The following is an 18,613-nucleotide window of genomic DNA, read 5'->3' as shown; positions in this document are numbered from 1 at the left end:
AATTTTAAATATTGTTGAATTTAATGAAAACTACTTGTGAATTGTAGATTTTGTTAAGTTTAAATCTGATTGGCACTTAAATTGTTTCAATTTAAAATAAATTGATTTGAATTTCTAACGTTGCAAATCATAATTGCATAGCTCAGAGATGCTGAGCTCCATCCTGTGCTGTAGTTGTTGGCCATTCTCTTAATGATCTAGAGCACAGTATGCTGTGGAACTTTCAGTGATCAAAGTAAACACTAATAAAGAGCTCAGGCAGTGCTTCATCCATCACATCTGTGGTGACAGGTCGAAACCAGAGCAAGAACTCAAACTTTCCCTCCCATAGAATCAACATCAAAATAAATACTCATGCAAAGGTATTCAATTTATCCTGGATGCTATTTATGAGGCCCCTTATAATGGCAGATCCTAATAAGTCTGCAATTTGGAAATGCTGAATATGGTATAGAAATTTTGGAAATGGATTCCACAAATAATTTTTCTATTCAAATGGTAGAGCATTGTGCAAAATAATTTCCCAATTGACGTTGGTGCTTTTTCTGTCATGGATATTTGCAGATCATTGATACTGGCCAAATCATGGAAGCCATCAATATGTCCAAGAGGAGAGAACTGCACTGGCCAGATGAAGCAATCAGAGTGCGAGCTGGTCGAATCAGTTGGAAAGACTGGAGTCCTCGGGAGGGCATGGAAGGATATGTAAGTTGCCATGTCCATCAATATAATCAAAAGTACAAGTTCAGCTGTTTAGTATGGCTCATTGTAGGGCACCCAAAGGCTAGAGTGAATATTAGTGAGAGATTTGGTGCAGAACAGGAGAGCGAGGTTGTTAAAGTGTGCGTCTTTGCAGAGAGGCTGAAATACTAGTATATCCAAATGAGAATATGACAATTGATAATAAAAATATTTGAGACTTTTTTAGAACAATTCACTTTAGAACAAGTTGAAGAGCAGCTATTTTAAATCTTGTATTGGGTTATGAGATTGGAGTAATTAGCATCACAGTGACAAATTCTCCAGGAAAATGTAATAATATGATATCATTTTACATTGAGCCTGTGAATGGCGTACTCAGCTGCAAGGAGAGGTTGGCCAAACAAATTGTTTTCTCTGGAGCTTTGGAGGAGAGAACTAATCGAAGTATTATTCCCAGGGTGGAGCTGTCGAAGACCACAGGGTGTAACTTTAATGTGAAAGGGAGAACATTTAAAGGAGGTTCAGGATTTTTGTGGTTCAATGCCTGGAATGGCTGCCAGCGGTGTTAGTGGAGGCAGGTACAATAGTGGCATTTAAGAGGCTTTTAGACAAACACATGAGTATGGAGGAGATGTTGGATCATGTTTATGGATTAGTTTAATTGGCATCGCACTCAGCATGCACATCATGAGCTGAAGGGCCTGTTCCTGTGATTTATTCTGTTTTCTATGGCATCTTGAATTTAATATCAATGTCATTAATATCTACGTGAGTTTATTGATATTGATTTGGAATTTGAATGAGACATTTGAAGTAGATAATAGCAAATATTCAATAAGTATTTATATTTTCAGTTACATTGTATTGAAAAATTAAAATTGTTCTGGCAAAGTGATTACCGTATTTCCCGGCAATGAAAACGTACTTGCGCAAAAAAGAGAGAGATAGAGTGAGAGAGAAACATGACAACAAAGCAGTAAGGAATATAAAAAAGTTGGAAGTGGCTACGAGGATGTATAAAAGTGAGTAGCTAACAGTATTGAACACATTAGCTGTGACTTTCCAGAGGTTTGGAAAACAATTTTTTTTTAAATTGTGATAGTATCTTGTAATTTCTCCATGGTAGCAAGCTCAATGGACAAGAGAGACCATATCAAGCACATTAGATTTGTGGGGAGGGCGGGAATGTGCAGAATGTTTCTGGCATGCAGAACATAGACCAAGTGCAAGTCGGCCTCACAATATCAAACTGTAACTGATTTATTGTTGTGGGACCACAAATTGAGGGTGGGGTTCACACTATATTCAAATACCTACAATAATAACCCCTTGTGCTGGCTCCAGAGGCACATTGTTTCTGGGAATGCATTCTGCATGTCATGAGGTACTAGATTGCAGTGGCTTTAAATTGTTGAAATATGTAGAAACGATAAACATTTAAGAGGCAAGAAATAGCAGGTAAAGGCTACTTAATTTTGGAGGCTGCTGCAACTTTCAGTAAGATCAAGGCTGATCCGCTTTCTGGTCCACTTTCCCATCTGATTCCCTTGGTGTCCATAAATCTAGCAATTTCAACCATACAAAAATGCTGAATATCAACAACTTGCTATGGTAGAGAATTCCAAAATATGCACCCCTTGTGGTAAATAAATGTCTCCTCATTTTAGTTCTGAATAGACCACCCTTTGTACTGAAGTGAAGCCAATTATTTCATGGCTTTCTAGCTAGAAGAAACAGCCACCTGAAATCTATCCTGTTAAGCCCTCTCAAAATAGTAATCCTTTATTCTTCTAGTGTGTGCAGACCAGTTCTTTACTTCTGGAATAATCTCCCTATTCCCTCAATATTGCATTTAAGTGTCATCCTAAAAAAAATCTCCAGAACAGGGTTTGAAAGCCACCTTGTGATTCCGAGATATTTTTTACCACTGAGCTGTAGCATTGTGTGTTTCTTTTTTTTTTTCACTTAAATATTTATTGATTTTTAAGAGATATTTTCAAAACAGTGCAACACCATAAATAAAACAAAGTAAGAAAAACACCAATCAAAATAAAAAAATAAGTAGATGGGGGGGGGGGAAAAAAAAAAGGGAAAAAAAAAAAAATTGGAATAAGACCGTGTGGTTCACTTACCAAATTAAAAAAAGAAAAACCATTACATTGATTAGTTATCTGGAGATAATTCAACATTCATACAAACATACCATCTAATTCTATATAACGCAATCTTCCCATATCTAGCTCGGCATTTATCTAATTGGTGTCATGGCTCAAATAAACAGTCCATTTTTCCCAGATCTTCTCAAATGAATTCTCCTTGACTCTCAAGGAATATGTCAATTTCACCATATTAAAGATGTTTCGCACAATTTCTAACCACTGTTCCTGTTTTGGACTTTTTTCATTAAGCCACTGCCTGGTAATGGCCTTCTTACTTGCTGCAAGCAAAACTTTAATCAAATATGTATCTTCTATTTTTACACTATCTTTAATACGCCCCAGATACATCACAGGGCAAGTATTTGGGATTTTATAACCCAAGATATTATTTACAGCTGCATTAACATTTTCCCAGTATGGCCTTATCTTTACACAGTTCCAGAAAATATGCGAGTGGTCTGCCTCCGTACTCCCACACAGCCTCCAACAGTGTTGTTGGACAGCAAGTTGTCTGCTTTTTATTTTGGGTGTTATAAAAAAGCGAGATAGATTCTTCCAGCAAAATTCTCTCCATACTTGTGAGCTTGTGGATGAACATTGTGTTTCACACATTTGATACCATTCTTCTTGTTATTTGAATCTTTAATTCTGCTTCCCATTTTGTTTTTATGTAGAGCGTTGATTCTCCCCCGCTTTCCACCAGAGCTTGGTAGAAAGCAGAGATGACCCGAGACCCCTTCTGTTTGTATGCATCCACAATCACATTATTTGAAGTTTCATCTAGTTCTGGCCTTATCTCTTTTATAAAGTAGTCTCTTAATTGCAAGTATCTAAAAAAAATCTTTGTTTTCGAGACCATACTTTGACTTTAAATTTTGGAAGCTCATAAACTCGCCATTTTCTGAAACTGTATACATTGCCGTTATGCTTTTTGTGCCCATTCTTTGAATTTTGAATCACACACCCCTGCCTTAAACTTTGAGTCATATGTGTGTTTCTACCCTCAGATGTTGCAAGGAATCCGATAAACAAGAGAAAACTGCAGTTTATGCAATACAGAAATGCCTCATCAACATTAACAGCACTGAGACCTAATCTTTTTTTTATTGAAAAACAGCACACTGCAGTCCTTTTTGTTACAATTTGCACTATAGGGATTTTTCAGATTGATGCTGTGTTAGAATTTCTCCCTCTTCAACTCGCATGCTGATCCTGCATTAATTCAAAAATTACTGGACAAATACATGCTAACCTCCATAACACGTACACAGAAGACATTGCATGGTGCAAATTAGCTGCAACACAATGATGAGCAAAACAGTTCATGTTTTTTTCTCTCTGAACGTACATATTACTTACTTACATATCAATTGTGCAATCATACTGTAAAACAGATGAGACAACAGCTCAGCTGTACAAAAAAAAATCATACAATGACATACAAGACTGAAAAGGTTTCTCTCCATCCAACAATGTTTTGATGCACAGTAGAAGTCAAATTAGTCTGAAGACATCGTAATTTCCAAAAATAAGACGGTGAAAGTGGGTGCAAAATCTGTGTCATTGTCAAAAACATTGTTTTGTGACTGCACCTATTTTGGGGTGCCTGTATAACCTTAAGAGGATGCTGAGCTGATGCTATTTCCTGAATTCCTTCTCCTGAATCATCTTAAAATAAGCAGATTTGCCAGATGGCAACATCTGTTGGCCGGGGCAATCTTTCATACAAGGGTAGGAGAGAAAACCAAGGTTGTTTATGAGCTAATTTTCAGAACTTCAAATAACATCATAGCTATTACCACCTGGAGATATAGATTTTCCCCTTGGTGTTTTAGTTTAGAGATACAAATGGAAATGGGTCCTTTGGCCTACCAAGCCCACAACATCTATTAATCATCTGTTCACACAGGTTTTATTTTATCCCACTTTTATACAGCAATTAACTTACAAACCCACATGCCTTTGGAGTGTGGGAGGAAACCAGAGCACCAGGAGGAAGCCCATGTGATCACAGGGTTAACGTGCAAATTCTACACACAGTAGCAGAGATCAGGACCAAGCCAGGTTTCTGCCGCTGTGAGGCAGCAGCTCTACCAGTTGCACATCTGTGCCACTGATTTCCTTCTGCATCTTAAAGACATGCTGGTTGATAGGTAGTTTAATTGACAATTGTAAATTATACCTGCTTGGTTAATTTGTGGAGGAAGGTGGAATTTGGAGAGAATGGATTGCAAGAAAATCAGTGGGGGAATAAGATTGTTTTCAGAGCCAGGATAGACTCATTAGACGTCATTTCATGTCATAATAAAATGGGTAGTTTCAATACTTCTTTTGCTGAAAGGGGCATATTATGCTGGCTCTTCGAACCATGCAAGTTACAAAAAGGTTCTGTTCCTGAGAACTATAAGCTGGAAATGAACTAAAACAATGTGTGGGAGAGGATCAGAGCGAGGAGGTGCAAACAGAGCAGTCACTCGCCAGCCTCATTGACTCATGTCTGCTCGGTACAACCCAGCCTCCAGTTGTTGCGGTGGAGGGGTGGGATGGGAGTGGGAGGAGGAGTGTGAAATCTCTCTGGCAGAAGATGCTTGCAGCCGCATAGCACCCACCAAATCCACCCCCTTCCATCCTATGGTCGACCAAATACTTGCTCATATTTACGGGGGTTGGCCATAACCCAGAGAGGACCAGTATCAGACAAATAAGTACTTCCATATTTCCCAGTCGATTAGACAATCATGTTGAAAAGCCAGAGAGGCTGTCTTGTTCTAGATCTTCAGTCTTAATGCTGCAATAGGGAAACATTGCAAGGAGGAAAGTGTTGCTTTGGCTTTCTGATAATTGACTTCAGTGGGCTCAGTTCTGTGATTATTAATAAAAATGCAACATAAAGTAGGAAAAACTAAACAATGTATGCTAAATTAATAGCCTTAAATAGATTATTAAATATTGCACAGAATTAGTATTTTTATTATAAGTTCTTTGCTATTTCATATTTTTTAATTGAATACTTCCTTCTCTATACTCAGGTGATTCACCGTTGGGTGCCTTGCAGCAGAGAGCCCAGTAGCAGATCCCATATAGACAAGACTATCCTGTTGGTTCAGATTGAAGACAAGTATGTTCCTATCATTGAGACCGGGGTCCTAGAACTCGGAGCTGAAGTTTGAAATACTTGTGCGTGATGGAGACCAGAGTAAATCTCACCCTGCCTTCCTGTGGTCCAACTGCATTACTGCAAAAGATGGAGGTGGGAAAGATAATCCAGAATTTAATTCCTTGCAGTCAAAAGCTTTCAAGGATTTTGCTTTGTCAGATCTCAAATGAGGTGAAATTTGAGGTGAAAATGTGTCCTGCATGGATGCAGGGCTCCAATTTAACATTATAATTTGTCTTTTTTTTAAATAAACATTAAAAAAATTCTATGCATCTCATATGCTTTAAAGGACACGTTCTAAGTTGTAAGTAGATTTTGTTAAGTATTTTGTCTGTTTTTATTTATTTGCCAATACTGAATGCCATAGTTTCATACAGTGCATGTTTAAACTCTTTAAACTTTTTTGAAGTTACTGATAGATTATACTTCTGTTGACCATACAAAAATACTATTTAGTTTGATCATTTCACTACTGTCTCATTCCTTGAGTCATGACTGTGTTAAAAACAACTGCACTAATTAACAACAATGCACTAAACATTCTGAGGTTACTCAGAGCTTTTTATTTATATAAATGCCATTATATTTTAAAATGCCTTTCAGGATGAGAACTTTAATCATCAACCCATGTCATGCTACAATCTCACTTTCTCTCCTTTTTTTTCGACTTGAAATGTCCTTTTTGTTTCAATAGAACATGTAAACAGTTGTATAATTTTTTGATATTTATTACTGTGAACTTTTGTTATATAATCTTTAATTTCTGTATATTCAGGGAAAGAAATTTTAAGATAAAGTTAAGTGGGTTCGGCTGTAGTTTTGCTGGACTGAATTGCAAAATGACTGGATACAGTTAACTGTTTCCTCACAGGCTGTGCAATTTAAACCCCTCCCCTCTGTATCAAAGGAACAACCATCACAAAACATATATCAAAGAGGATGGGTGCTTATGTGTATGTATACATAAACCTTGTAAATAATGTAGTTGATGTTTAAATAAAGATGACAGAAGCCTACGTGATTTTTCTCCACAGTGTACTGTATCTGAAACAAAACAGTATTTGAAATTATGATAAATGAACACAATTTTATAATAAAGCAATTCCTAATTGGTGCAAGATTTCTGCCTCTAATTTAAGCTGCATTGTAATATAAATTGGTTTATTTTCCTCCAGCCACATCCTTGGGGAAATCTGAGCCAATTATTCACTTAATCATTACTTCAAGAATAGATTGGCCATATTACTTAAAGGTAAGTTTTCCTCCACCTATTCAATAGGGATAGACCCTAAGCCATTGGAACAGAATTAGGCCATTTAGCCCAGAGTCTACTTTGTCATTCAATCATGCTGATCTTTTATTTTCCCCCCTCTCAACCCCATTCTCCTGTTGCTTAAAGGGCTAAATATTGACAACAAGTTTCTCATCTCACTACTGAAATAAAGCTGTAATGAGGTTGACCGATGTGATCTTGGTGAAACTCCAATTGAACTTAATTAAGCAAATTACTGGTGCGTAAATACTTTATCAAAAGAGACATTTGGGAACCAACGTTCTCGCTGTAGAATAGTTTACTGGTTAAACATGCAATCGGGATCATTGATTTAGTCTGTCCTACAGACAGTTGCTCTCAATTTGTATTGCTACCCTTTTCGTGCCAGCTGTAAATTGCTTTAAGCATCCTGATCACACAGCAAGGGTCGGCATATGAATGATGTGGCAGCTGCCATGTGTATTATGTGCAAACTATATTTTTACATAATTACATTGGAGGAAAATCATAATATTTCTTAAAGCAAGAATGTCCCAATTTGTGATTTTTATTAGATGATTGGACCATGAGTTACCACTCTATGCCGTGCCCATTTAAAACATCAACATTCGCTTAAGTCTAATTTCTAACCATTTCAATCACACTTACAACAAAGATTCCTACCAAATGAATCATGTCCACTCAACAGCCATTTTGTACAAACATTCAAAACGTACTTGTATTAAATGGTTTGATATTTTTGATCCAGTTGATCTAACCACTTCAAGATTGTGTTTGCTGTTCAAATCCTTTTTTTCAATTTCTAATTTCCTTATTTACACTTAATTCAAATTCTAAAACTACCAGAGCCAATATCTGTTGAGCTATTTGCCTCTAGATTACATCTCTCTGCATACGACCAATCAACAAATGGGGCAAAAGAATCAAGTTTGTACATGGATAATTTTGAAATCCATTCAATTATTTTTGGCTTATATAAAGTACATTTCCTCTGGTAAGTTTTGTGGCATCACAGCAGCAAGGTATCGTATGTTCGCCTTAAAAACATGACTTTGACAGTAGTGACGTGAAGAAATCCTCTCATTTTCATTGTAATTATAGCGTTGTGAATAAGAGGATATCCACATATTGCATTGGTGAAGAGCTAACTGTAACATTGGAAAGACCTATTCTATTTAAAGGGCTGAAAATTGAAGCTGTATATATATATATAAAATACATTTCAAATAATGTAGCTGTCTTTATTATCATAATACAACTAGGATTTAAAGTACTTTATATACATTGACAATTAAAACATGATGTTAAAAAGGACAAAACCGTCATTTTCATGATCTCTGAATACGTCAGCCAAACAATATTCACGTGTTCCTTTAAAAATAGCAAGAATTGAGAGATATTCAATATGTCACATTATAAGTGGAGAACGTTAACTTATCCCAGGTCAATGTGATGTTTTTCCATTCTCTGCACTTAGGTACAGTTCTGATTGCTAGCTTCTTTCATTCAGTCACATTAAAATGCCATTCATTTTCCATACAAGCTCAAATGAGTTATGACAGACTGTACAACTGTAGGAGCTACTGCAATCAAATCAGATCCTGCCACAAGTACACTTACATTCCAACTATACACTCCAGTTGAAAATCAAAAGCTGGTACGTGGACTGATTTTTTCCTGTCTGGTCCAGAGTAGAGCAGCAGAGTGCAGCACCTTTACTGACCGCACCTAATAAGAAATCACCACAATTCACAGAGATGAGGCATCAAATCTCACCTAGCCTGCAAGATGCTGTTGACAGAGCAGTGTATTGAACACTCAAGTCATTGAGGAATCTTATTTTAAATGTGCTGCAAAGTTACCATCGTACAGGGCGGAATATTTGGTTCTTTTTCCCTCAAAATAATGGTCACGTTCCTTTTTTATTCCCTCCTTGCAAAGTTTAAAGTTTTATCTTGCAATAATGGTAAAAGAGTCCAACGTAAAAATGGCCAAAACACCTTGATAAAATTCCAATTCACCTAATTAAAACCAAGTGGTTCCTTCAACTACCTCAGCATCGCTTTCACAATTCAGTCTGTGCTTTCCACGCCATTAAGTCCTGTGGAATCAAACTGGGCAGTTGTCGGAACTGTTCCACACAATGCAGTTGAAGTTTTGATCAATTACCCAACTTCCACTGTTGCGATCTGGATCCATCACAAATCGCCATAGCAACATATCCTTTAGGACTGTCCGGATCTATCACTTTTAGGCACTGTCCAGCCGATATCTGATACAAAGAATTATTTACCTGTACAAATATGAAACAAATATTACAGTATAAATTTTAGCATTAAACAAAGAACAGTACATCATAGGACCGGGCCCTTCAGCCCACAAAGTCCATGCTAAACATGATGCCAAGTTAAATTAATCTCCTTTGCCTCTGAACAAGATCCAAATTTAAGACCCAAGAGGAAATCAAAACTGCAATGCTGGAAACCTAAACAGAAGTTAAAAATGCTATAAACATTCAGAAGGGCAGGTGGTGTATGTGGAAGGAGAAACAGTCAATGGCTTGGGTCCACTTTGCCCAGTTCTGACAGAGGGTGAGCTACAAAACATTAATCGCTTAAAGTTTGCTGAGTCTTTCCAACGTGTTGTCATTTTTTTTGTTAAGATGGGATGTTGTTGAAGTCTACATGAAGGTTAAAAACCAATAAAATGCTTTAAAGAAACTTGAAGCGGCTACAAATCTATTAATTGAATCTTAATGATACAGAGCACGTGAAAAGAACACTAGTTCCAGGAATTTGACAGATATGGTCAGCTCTTTCTATTAAGTAGCAATAAATCCTTGAGAAATTTGCATAAGATAGTTATTTCTTCCAGGAGTAAAATGCAAAAAAAATAATTAATGTGGATGTGGAGGTTTAGTGACATCTAATGGATAAAATAAAGTCTGGTCCCAGAGACTTGAAATAAAGAAAAATCAGGAAAGGATTTAGTGAAGCTAAGGGAAGGATGGAAGTGGGAAGCAAATGTAATACATATCTTCTGTTCAGGTAAACAGGAAGCGGCACCAATTGTTATCTATGGTTAAGAGAGTAGAGGATATGTCAATTTAAGATTTGAACAAAAACATTCAAAATATCTCGTAGGAAAAAAAAGATTCCAAAAGTGAGGACAGACCAGCCAGAATGGGAAGGATATTGATCAGTAATCCATAGTTAAAGAGGAATCTAAGTATGCTTAGATTATCCAGGTGTAGTTTGCAGAAGGGAGTCAATGACCATCTGGTGCAAGGGGGTGTTCAAGGCCAACTGGTTAAAGTGCCAGAGGCTGCTGTGATTGTGAATTGTTAGGAATGGAAAAGGATAAGAAAAAAAGGAATTTAATTCTGTGGAGAAAGCGGTTCCAAAGTTTGAGGCTGAAGGCAATGGTATGAAGATAGGATTGATAGAAAATTTGGAAACCCCAGAATTAAGCTCACGGTCCACCAGGTAGCAGTGGTCCTTGCCCTTCTGCATACTTTGATGTCTGTTGTAGGTAGACCATCACACTTATAGCACTGGAGAGGCACTCCGAACAACACATCTACCTGTCCTCTCAGGCACCACCGCAAAAACCATAGCAAGCTGTAAATCATGCTGCCACTTATCTGCAACCTGCCATTCACTGATAGAAATAAAATATATTGTGCTACTTTAGTTAGTGCAGTCATATTAATAGGTAAATAAGGAAGCCATGCGATTGCAATAAGTCTGTGCATACTTCCAATGATGAGAATGTGAAATACACTTTGGGTCAGGAACTAGTCTTACCCCTAAAGTCCACTGCTGTGATCCTCCGCTACCATGACATTTCATGAGACGAGGGGAATCTGATAAGTGGGCTTCAGATGTGTCCAAACAAAGAAGGTTGGCCAGTATCAGATCATGTTCTTCATTGTAAATCCAAACCTAAAAACATCATCAACAAGATTAAAGGAACATAAAATATATTGTCAATCATGATCTTAGCAGCCATTTACAAGGTACGGTAATCAAGAAAACGGAACAAGTTTGAGTTTAGGATTTTCTGACATGTTTATCAGCTGAGAAAAACAATGTTTATTGAATGTCACTGCATTCAGTAAATCAAGTAAATCTGACATCTTGACTTAATAAAAGTAAATTTTATTTCATCACACTGATGTTCCGTTTACGGGCTCAAACTAAACATTTTTACCATCTAGCTATCTGTCGTACTAAAACTCTTATCTTGTATGTGGGTGTGGGCAGGGCCGGCGTTAAGCCGATTTGACCGATTGCTCCAAATTGGGCCCCGCGCCTAAGCGGGGCCCCGCACTAATGTTCAGTATTTCGTACGGAAATACGAATTCTCTTTGTTAAATAAAGATTTTTTTAATTCGCCATCCGGATTTTTTTTAAACGAACATGTATAACAACCGCTGCACGGCCATCATACACAAACGATTTGTTAACTAGTGCTGTTAGCACTTCTTAACGGTAAGTACTTAACACCTTGTTATGCAAGTCATGAATCTGCATCTATCCGCATTCCTCAGTAAATGTTATAGTGTTTTGAACAAGTATTAATGACGCCGTGTTCCTTTGAATAAAATTCACGCGGCGTCATTAATACTTGTTTAAAACACAATTACATTTACTGAGGAATGTAGAGCGATGACACGTTGAGAATTTCATTTAACTCACCATCATGAGGGAGGGCCCCGGACCGCGAGAAGGGGCTTCTTCCTGGTGTGCAGGTTTGTCATTCACCTACCGACCCACGTTGTGTCCAAATATCTTATAGCGGATCTTTGGTTGTGTCTCTGTCTTTTGCTCACTCCCTCCCTCCCTCTTTCTCTCGCGCTCTCTCTCCCGCTCCCCATATTGTCTCTCTCTAGCTCTCCCACTCCCTCTCTATCACCCTGTCCCCTCAGCATTCCCGGAATAGTTGACGTTTTGCAGTAGACAAAAATGCTGGAGAAACCCTGCGGGTGAAGCATTTGCCTGGCCCGCTGAGTTCCTCCAGCACTCTGTGTTTTTTTGTTTGGCTCTGAAGTTGAAGGTGGCTCAGCGGGACGGGCAGCGGCTCTGGGGAGAGGGCTGTGTTTCTGGTCGAGACCCTTCTTCAGACAATCACAAGTACTCTCATCGACGCGAGTTCAGTGCGGTCTGAAGAAGGGTCTTCTCTCCAGAGTCGCTGCGCTGCCTGTCCTGCTGAGTTACTCCAGCTTTATGTCTATCTTCAATTTCAGAGAATTACAATTTCTCACGGGGGGCTTATAACGTCTCTAAACCCCTCTGGGACCATCTGAACACGTCTAAACCCCCTCTAGCCCCCCCCCCCCCCCCCTATTCCCCTCTAAACAATTGTAAACACACCTGAACCCATCTGAAGCCCTCTAAACATCTCTAAACCGTTTAAACCCCTCTAAACTAGGAGGCTGCAAGGTGACTTGGATAGGCTGGGTGAGTGGACAAATGCATGGGAGATGCAATATAATGTGGATATATGTGAGGTTATCCACTTTGGTGGCAAAAACAGGAAAGTAGACTATTATCTAAATTGTGGCCGATTAGGAAAAGGGGAGATGCAACGAAAAATGCTCACGGCAGACCAAACGTGTTAAACAGAAATTGGTCAGATATTGAGCTTTACACAGTGAGAAATCATGTGAAATAATCACTGAATTTAATTTTAAATGAATGTACCTGCATGTTATACTGTTTAGTTTGGAGATACCACCTGATAGTCTGGTTGATACAACCAGATCAGTTTGGAGATACAACCAGATTAGTTTGGAGATACAACCAGATTAGTTTGGAGATACAACCAGATAGTCCACTGAGTTCGCACCGACCAGCGATTTTTGTTACAGATTTGACAAATTTATTTGGCGGCCAATCAAACGCTGTCTCTAGGGGGGTTGCATCCAATCACCAACCAGCTTGCCTTAAAATTCCCGAAACTACACGAGATATAAACATACATAAATTTTTACTTTTCTAGGTAGGGGCCCCGCCATCAGTTTTCTAATTGGGCCCCGCAATTCCTAGCACCAGCCCTGGGTGTGGGTCATCTGGGCACAATCTGGTTAATTCCTATTTTCTTCCAAACGCTAGGCCACAGCCTTCCCATTCTCACATTATCTGCCCGTCGCATTCCCACCTATATTTCCCAACTTTTTAATAGTTTAAAGTTTAAAAAACAGCCGAAAACTCAACCATTTCGAAAAAAAACCCAAGTGGCATAATAATGGACTTGTAAGGCAGGACGGGACACTCCGGGAGGGGTACTCCAGCACTCCCGAGTGACGTCACAATGGACTCGCAAGGCAGGACGGGACACTCCAGTGCTCGTGCGGCGGCTGCCGGCGTCCGACGACTGACACCCGGTGGCGAGGGTGGAGCCACGGGCCCTGGCTGGAGCCAAGCCTGGTGCTGGAGCTGGAGTGAGAGTGAGAGCCGAGCCCGGGGCTTGGGATGGGGCCATGACTGGGGCCGATAAAGAAGCTGCCGCTGGAAGCAAGGACGAGCCTGCGGTCAGGGACGGGGAACTGGAGACTAGGCGGTGGCCGAGCTGACGGCTGGAGGCTGCCGCTGGAACCAAGGACGAGCCTGGGTCTACTGCCAGGGCTGGGTCGAGTATGAGAACCAGGCCGAGTTCCTGGCCCTGCTCTACGACCTGGGTAGGTCTTGGGGCAGGGAATGGGAGTGAGGAGGAGGATGAGGAAATTGAGGGAGATGGGGTAGGGTGTCTACCCCCTCCCTCTCTACCACCAACCCCCTCCCTCTCTACTCTCCTCCCCTTCCCTCTCTACCCCCCTCCCTCCCTCTCCAGGGAGTGATGCGTATTGGGGCCTATGGGTGAGTGGTGTAATATTGCATTCGGGGACTATAATGATAATGTCTTTATTTATATAGCACATTTTTAGTCAACTTGCATTGACCCCAAAGTGCTTCACACAATTACTTCCATACAGACAGGCAAAGGTGGATGAAGTGTCTTGCCCAAGGACACACACAGGCAAAGGTGGGTGAAGTGTCTTGCCCAAGGACACAACGACAGTATGCACTCCAAGCGGGATTCGAACCAGCTACCTTCCGGTTGCCAGCCGAACACTTAGCCCTCTAGTCCTCCCTCGTGACGCCATAGATGTACCTCATTCAATATAGTATATCTTTACTGCACATAAGGAACTCCCCTCCAGACTGGGGACGCCTAACAGTTTGGACAGTTATTCATTCTACCAGTATAACCCGAGTTTCTGTCACTATAATTCTTTGTTCCATTCTCCCTTTGACTTTTTACTCCACAGCTCATGGCTACCTACACTCATCTAATAAAGATGTTCACGGAAAAAAGACTATCTTGTAACTAGGGACATTTTGGTTTCGATAGCTTTAACAATTTTAGGTCACGATTTGGCTATTCCCTGCAGCAGTTGATTCTACAATCACATTTTGTTTCTTTTCTTGTCCCTCCCAATGTCATCCCCCTGGAATTTTGTAATTTAAATTCATCCAATCTCCCATGTCTTCCTATCCATTCTATTGCAGACCACTCTCCATGACCTTTTTTCCATTACCTATCAAGACTTGTTATGTCTATTTACAGTCGCCTGAAAGGTCAATGACCTGAAACACCAACTATTCTCTCTCAAAAGGGCCTGGAGTTTGAATATTGAGAACATTTTACTCCAAAGTAATTTCGAATTTTAGAAAAGTCATACTTAACAACAGCCAATCCCTCATCAACAAATGCCATTACCTGTCTTATCTGTGAATATAAAAAGCAAAGCAGTTGCTCACCTGATTTGAATCTGCCCAATCGCAATTTTTAACCACCACTTTTCCTCCTTTTTGATCAGGATATTTCTGGGCAGCCAGACATTTACTTGTCTGCAGGTTGTACAGCTAAGGAGACAGAGATTAAAAGGTGTATGAAAATCGTAAACTTTTCTCCACGATAAAACTCCGATATAATCACTTTTATTTAATATTTTTTTAAGTATAGTAGAATCTATGTTCAAGTAAACGCTGATGTTATGTAAATATTGCCCCTTCTGCAATGCCAGCTAGATTACTGTGCCCACCTAATCAGTATTAATTGAGATGGTTCTGAAAATCTAATAGATCCATTTGTTTAAAAAATTAATGCAAAAGCTATCATGTTCCTGCACGCATAGAAGAGGCATTAAACAAAGCTGTGCAATCTAATTTCAGCAACATCTTTAAAAGGGCAAATACTTTTGCCCCAGTCCAAATTTATTCATGCATTCAAACTCCAATATTTCATGCGACTTCATTTCTACAAAACCAACAAATCTTCCAGATTATTACATGTTTCTCCCATTAATATCCCAACTTGCTTTTATTTCACTTTGTTTGTAAAAGAAAACCCTGTTACGCAGCAATATAAGATTTGCCAGTGAACCGAGGAAGCATTGCAGGGAACCTTGAAATACATTAGCACTCTGGACCTTGGCTCTGGCCGCAAACCTGGCTATGCTTACAAGCCCTAGTATTCCAGATTCTAATGATGACTCTGGTAGCACACTGTCCTCAGTTTAAATATCACCTTCAGCTTTCTCTCTGAACTCTTCCCTCACCTGACAGACTATTGATCAAGTCAGATGCCAGCCTCTCAGAGCCATCGTAGTTGATGGCAGGGCACACTTGGACATCACCCCCCAAAAAACAAATATGGGTATAAGAAAATAGGTGAAACCATTTAGAGCAGCTCAAGTGGATGAGTGTTGTTGCAAAAAAGAGTACCTCTTTCATACCACAACTTATTTACAGAAGTGCAATTAATAAATTGCAGAATTTTAATCAGAAGGTATTGAATTATTTCACAGACCACATCAAAGTCAGAAACATACATGAATAGAGCTAATTTATCTTATGCACCATGCTGCTTGTAATATTGATCCGAGATCAAAACTAGCAATGTTCATTCGTTACAAGGTAGTTTGTTGCAGGCAATATTTTAATGAATAGTTAATATTTAATGGAAATAAATGTATTTTTGCTCTGGGGCAATCGTTCTATTGTATTTGTAATCATGAGTCTGGTGCAATCTTAAATTCATTTAATCTTACAAATGAACATCAGCGTTGCAAACAAATTCTTGGTACTTCACCCTGCCTTTTGGATATGGCTATAAATGTTGTCTTGCACTCAAGGGGAAAATGCCAATGCACCTACTTATAACATAAGTGATTTTTCTCACACTAATCAAGCTTGTATGGAACATAAAAATACAAATATATAAAAGCACACATAATGCATACTGTAAATTTAAATATTCCCTGAAGTGATATATGAAAGTAGTGTTCTCATTCTATTTTATATGCAATGTAAAAGATCTTATCTGCCGTGCAACCAATCTTCAATTGAAAAACCATTGTTCCAATGTTCCAACATGGTTTCAGATACTCTTTTTAGACTGTAAGAAGGAACTGCAGATGCTGTTTTAAACCGAAGATAGGCACAAAAAGCTGGAGTAACTCAGCGGGACAGGCAGCATATCTGGAGAGAAGGAATGGCCGACGTTTTGGGTCAAGACGAAGAAGGGTCTCAACCCAAAACGTCGCCCATTCCTTCTCTCCAGAGATGCTGCCTGTCCCGTTGAGGTATTCTTTTTAAACTAGCAGTTACCAATCATTTATTGCATTTTGTTAACCCTCATCTTGCAGTTAAAATTATTGTTTCATTACATATAATGACCTTCATGTTCAGTTTATCAAGCATGATTAATTAATTAATTAATTAATTAATTGGGCTGAAATGAATGCAGATTAGGCCAAAATGTACTTCAGGCTAAATACATAATCATACAGGGCTGTTTTACACTTGGCTAATATTATTACAAGGCTAAAATAAACATACATTTCAATTTTTAATGTATTTCCAATTTTGAATATTGCTCCAATTTCCTTCAATTTAGAAATTTAGAGCCTCATGCAGAACAAAAAGACTTTAAAGGGGCTGTCCACCGCGGCGACCTAATCTGCAAGTTTAGACGAGTTTGCACTCAACTCAAACTCGCAGCATGGTCGACACGTGGTCCTAGGAGGTCCTATGAGGTCACTTGAACTCCCCTTCATGCTCGAGGGAAGTTCCCGAATACTCACGGCCTCAGCTAGGTCGCGGAAAAATTTTCAGCATGTTGAAAAATTTTCCACGAGTAAAATTTGGTCGGCATGGTTCTTTTTAACTCGTAGTGCAGTGGAGTGGGGTCGCTATTTAGTTACAGGCAGTCGAGGGCAGCCGTAGGCAATCTCCTTCGCTGACCGGGCATTTTGATTGGAGTTTTCAGAACTAAAGGACTTACCGTACACTGTGGCAAACGTCTTTTACCTTCGTCTCCATTGCAGGTGTGAATTTCAGCCAGCGCTCCCCCCGCTTTCTCTAGCCCCCGCCTTTGTGATGTGTTTGTGTGTGTGTGTGTGTCTGTGCGCAGACGGTCGATCCAGCTCAAGGTTTTCCAGGCGAGTGCCCTTGACCTTGAAGGTCGAAGACACTCTTCTTAACTCGCGGATTAGGTCACCGCAGTGGGACAGCCCCTTCTGTAGAATCACAATATACTCAGCTAAACAAGGAAAGTACTACACAGCACAAAGCCCAAGTCTGAAATTTATTCAGTGGTATCTGTTTAGAGTCCGTGATATGTTATTTACAGCTAAATTGTATCATTGATTCTTTAAGGATCTTAAATTAAACATGTAACTTGTATTTATCAAAACCTGAGCTGAGTAAATAAAAACTGAAATTATATTTTAGCATCTTGAGGGACTGAGAAAAAGCTCTACAAATGCTGAATACAACTCTAGAAAATGTAGTGTATGGTTGGTGACTTCCATAATCACCAAGATTAATCAATCCCAAATGGAGACAATTTCAGACATAGGCTCTTCCTCTTGGATTAATACACATCAACTTTCCAATTCATAAAGAAAGATTAAGGAAAATTAATTATCCTTCATGTATTGCAATGTCCATGAATATTTTCGGTTGGATTTCATTTGCTTCATGTGCGTACTTTCATAAATCAGATTTAGCAATCCAATAAGTAAGCTTTCAACAGAAGTAAAATATTCTCTTAAAGTACATAACACCTAAAGTTTCTTGTACTGGAACAAAACTACTTCTAGTCGTGTACAATAATTTTAGACACTACCAGGAAAATAATAAACAAACTGGCACCAACTGAAATGCCACTAGAATGCAGCCAAGAAGAAATTCTTCATCAATTGCATGCTAATTTATAACTTCAGTATGGACAGGCCAATTAAAGAAAAGGGCCAAATGGAAATAGAACAAA

The 18,613-nt window shown here is 39.1% G+C and overlaps 2 protein-coding genes across 6 annotated transcripts in view; one reads left to right on the top strand and one right to left on the bottom strand.

Annotated features, from left to right (window-relative positions):
* Window positions 1-7,132, top strand: part of pcnx1 (pecanex 1) — a 207,777-nt gene extending 200,645 nt beyond the window's left edge. For all 3 annotated transcript variants that reach the window (XM_033026821.1, XM_033026820.1, XM_033026819.1), the window contains 2 exons: window positions 565-705; window positions 5,891-7,132. In XM_033026821.1, coding sequence (XP_032882712.1) covers window positions 565-705; window positions 5,891-6,031 — 282 coding nt within the window. In that variant the 3' untranslated portion in view covers window positions 6,032-7,132. The remainder of the gene's footprint in view (window positions 1-564; window positions 706-5,890) is intronic.
* A 690-nt stretch (window positions 7,133-7,822) lies between these two features.
* Window positions 7,823-18,613, bottom strand: part of LOC116976842 (polypeptide N-acetylgalactosaminyltransferase 11-like) — a 28,619-nt gene continuing 17,828 nt past the window's right edge. For all 3 annotated transcript variants that reach the window (XM_033026823.1, XM_033026825.1, XM_033026824.1), the window contains exons 10-12: window positions 15,097-15,201; window positions 11,098-11,235; window positions 7,823-9,584 (exon numbers count right to left, since the gene is read on the bottom strand). In XM_033026823.1, coding sequence (XP_032882714.1) covers window positions 9,453-9,584; window positions 11,098-11,235; window positions 15,097-15,201 — 375 coding nt within the window. In that variant the 3' untranslated portion in view covers window positions 7,823-9,452. The remainder of the gene's footprint in view (window positions 9,585-11,097; window positions 11,236-15,096; window positions 15,202-18,613) is intronic.

The sequence above is a fragment of the Amblyraja radiata genome, chromosome 9 (genome assembly GCF_010909765.2).
Source record: "Amblyraja radiata isolate CabotCenter1 chromosome 9, sAmbRad1.1.pri, whole genome shotgun sequence".
NCBI lineage: Eukaryota > Metazoa > Chordata > Chondrichthyes > Rajiformes > Rajidae > Amblyraja > Amblyraja radiata.
This window is presented reverse-complemented; position numbering and strand designations above follow the sequence as displayed.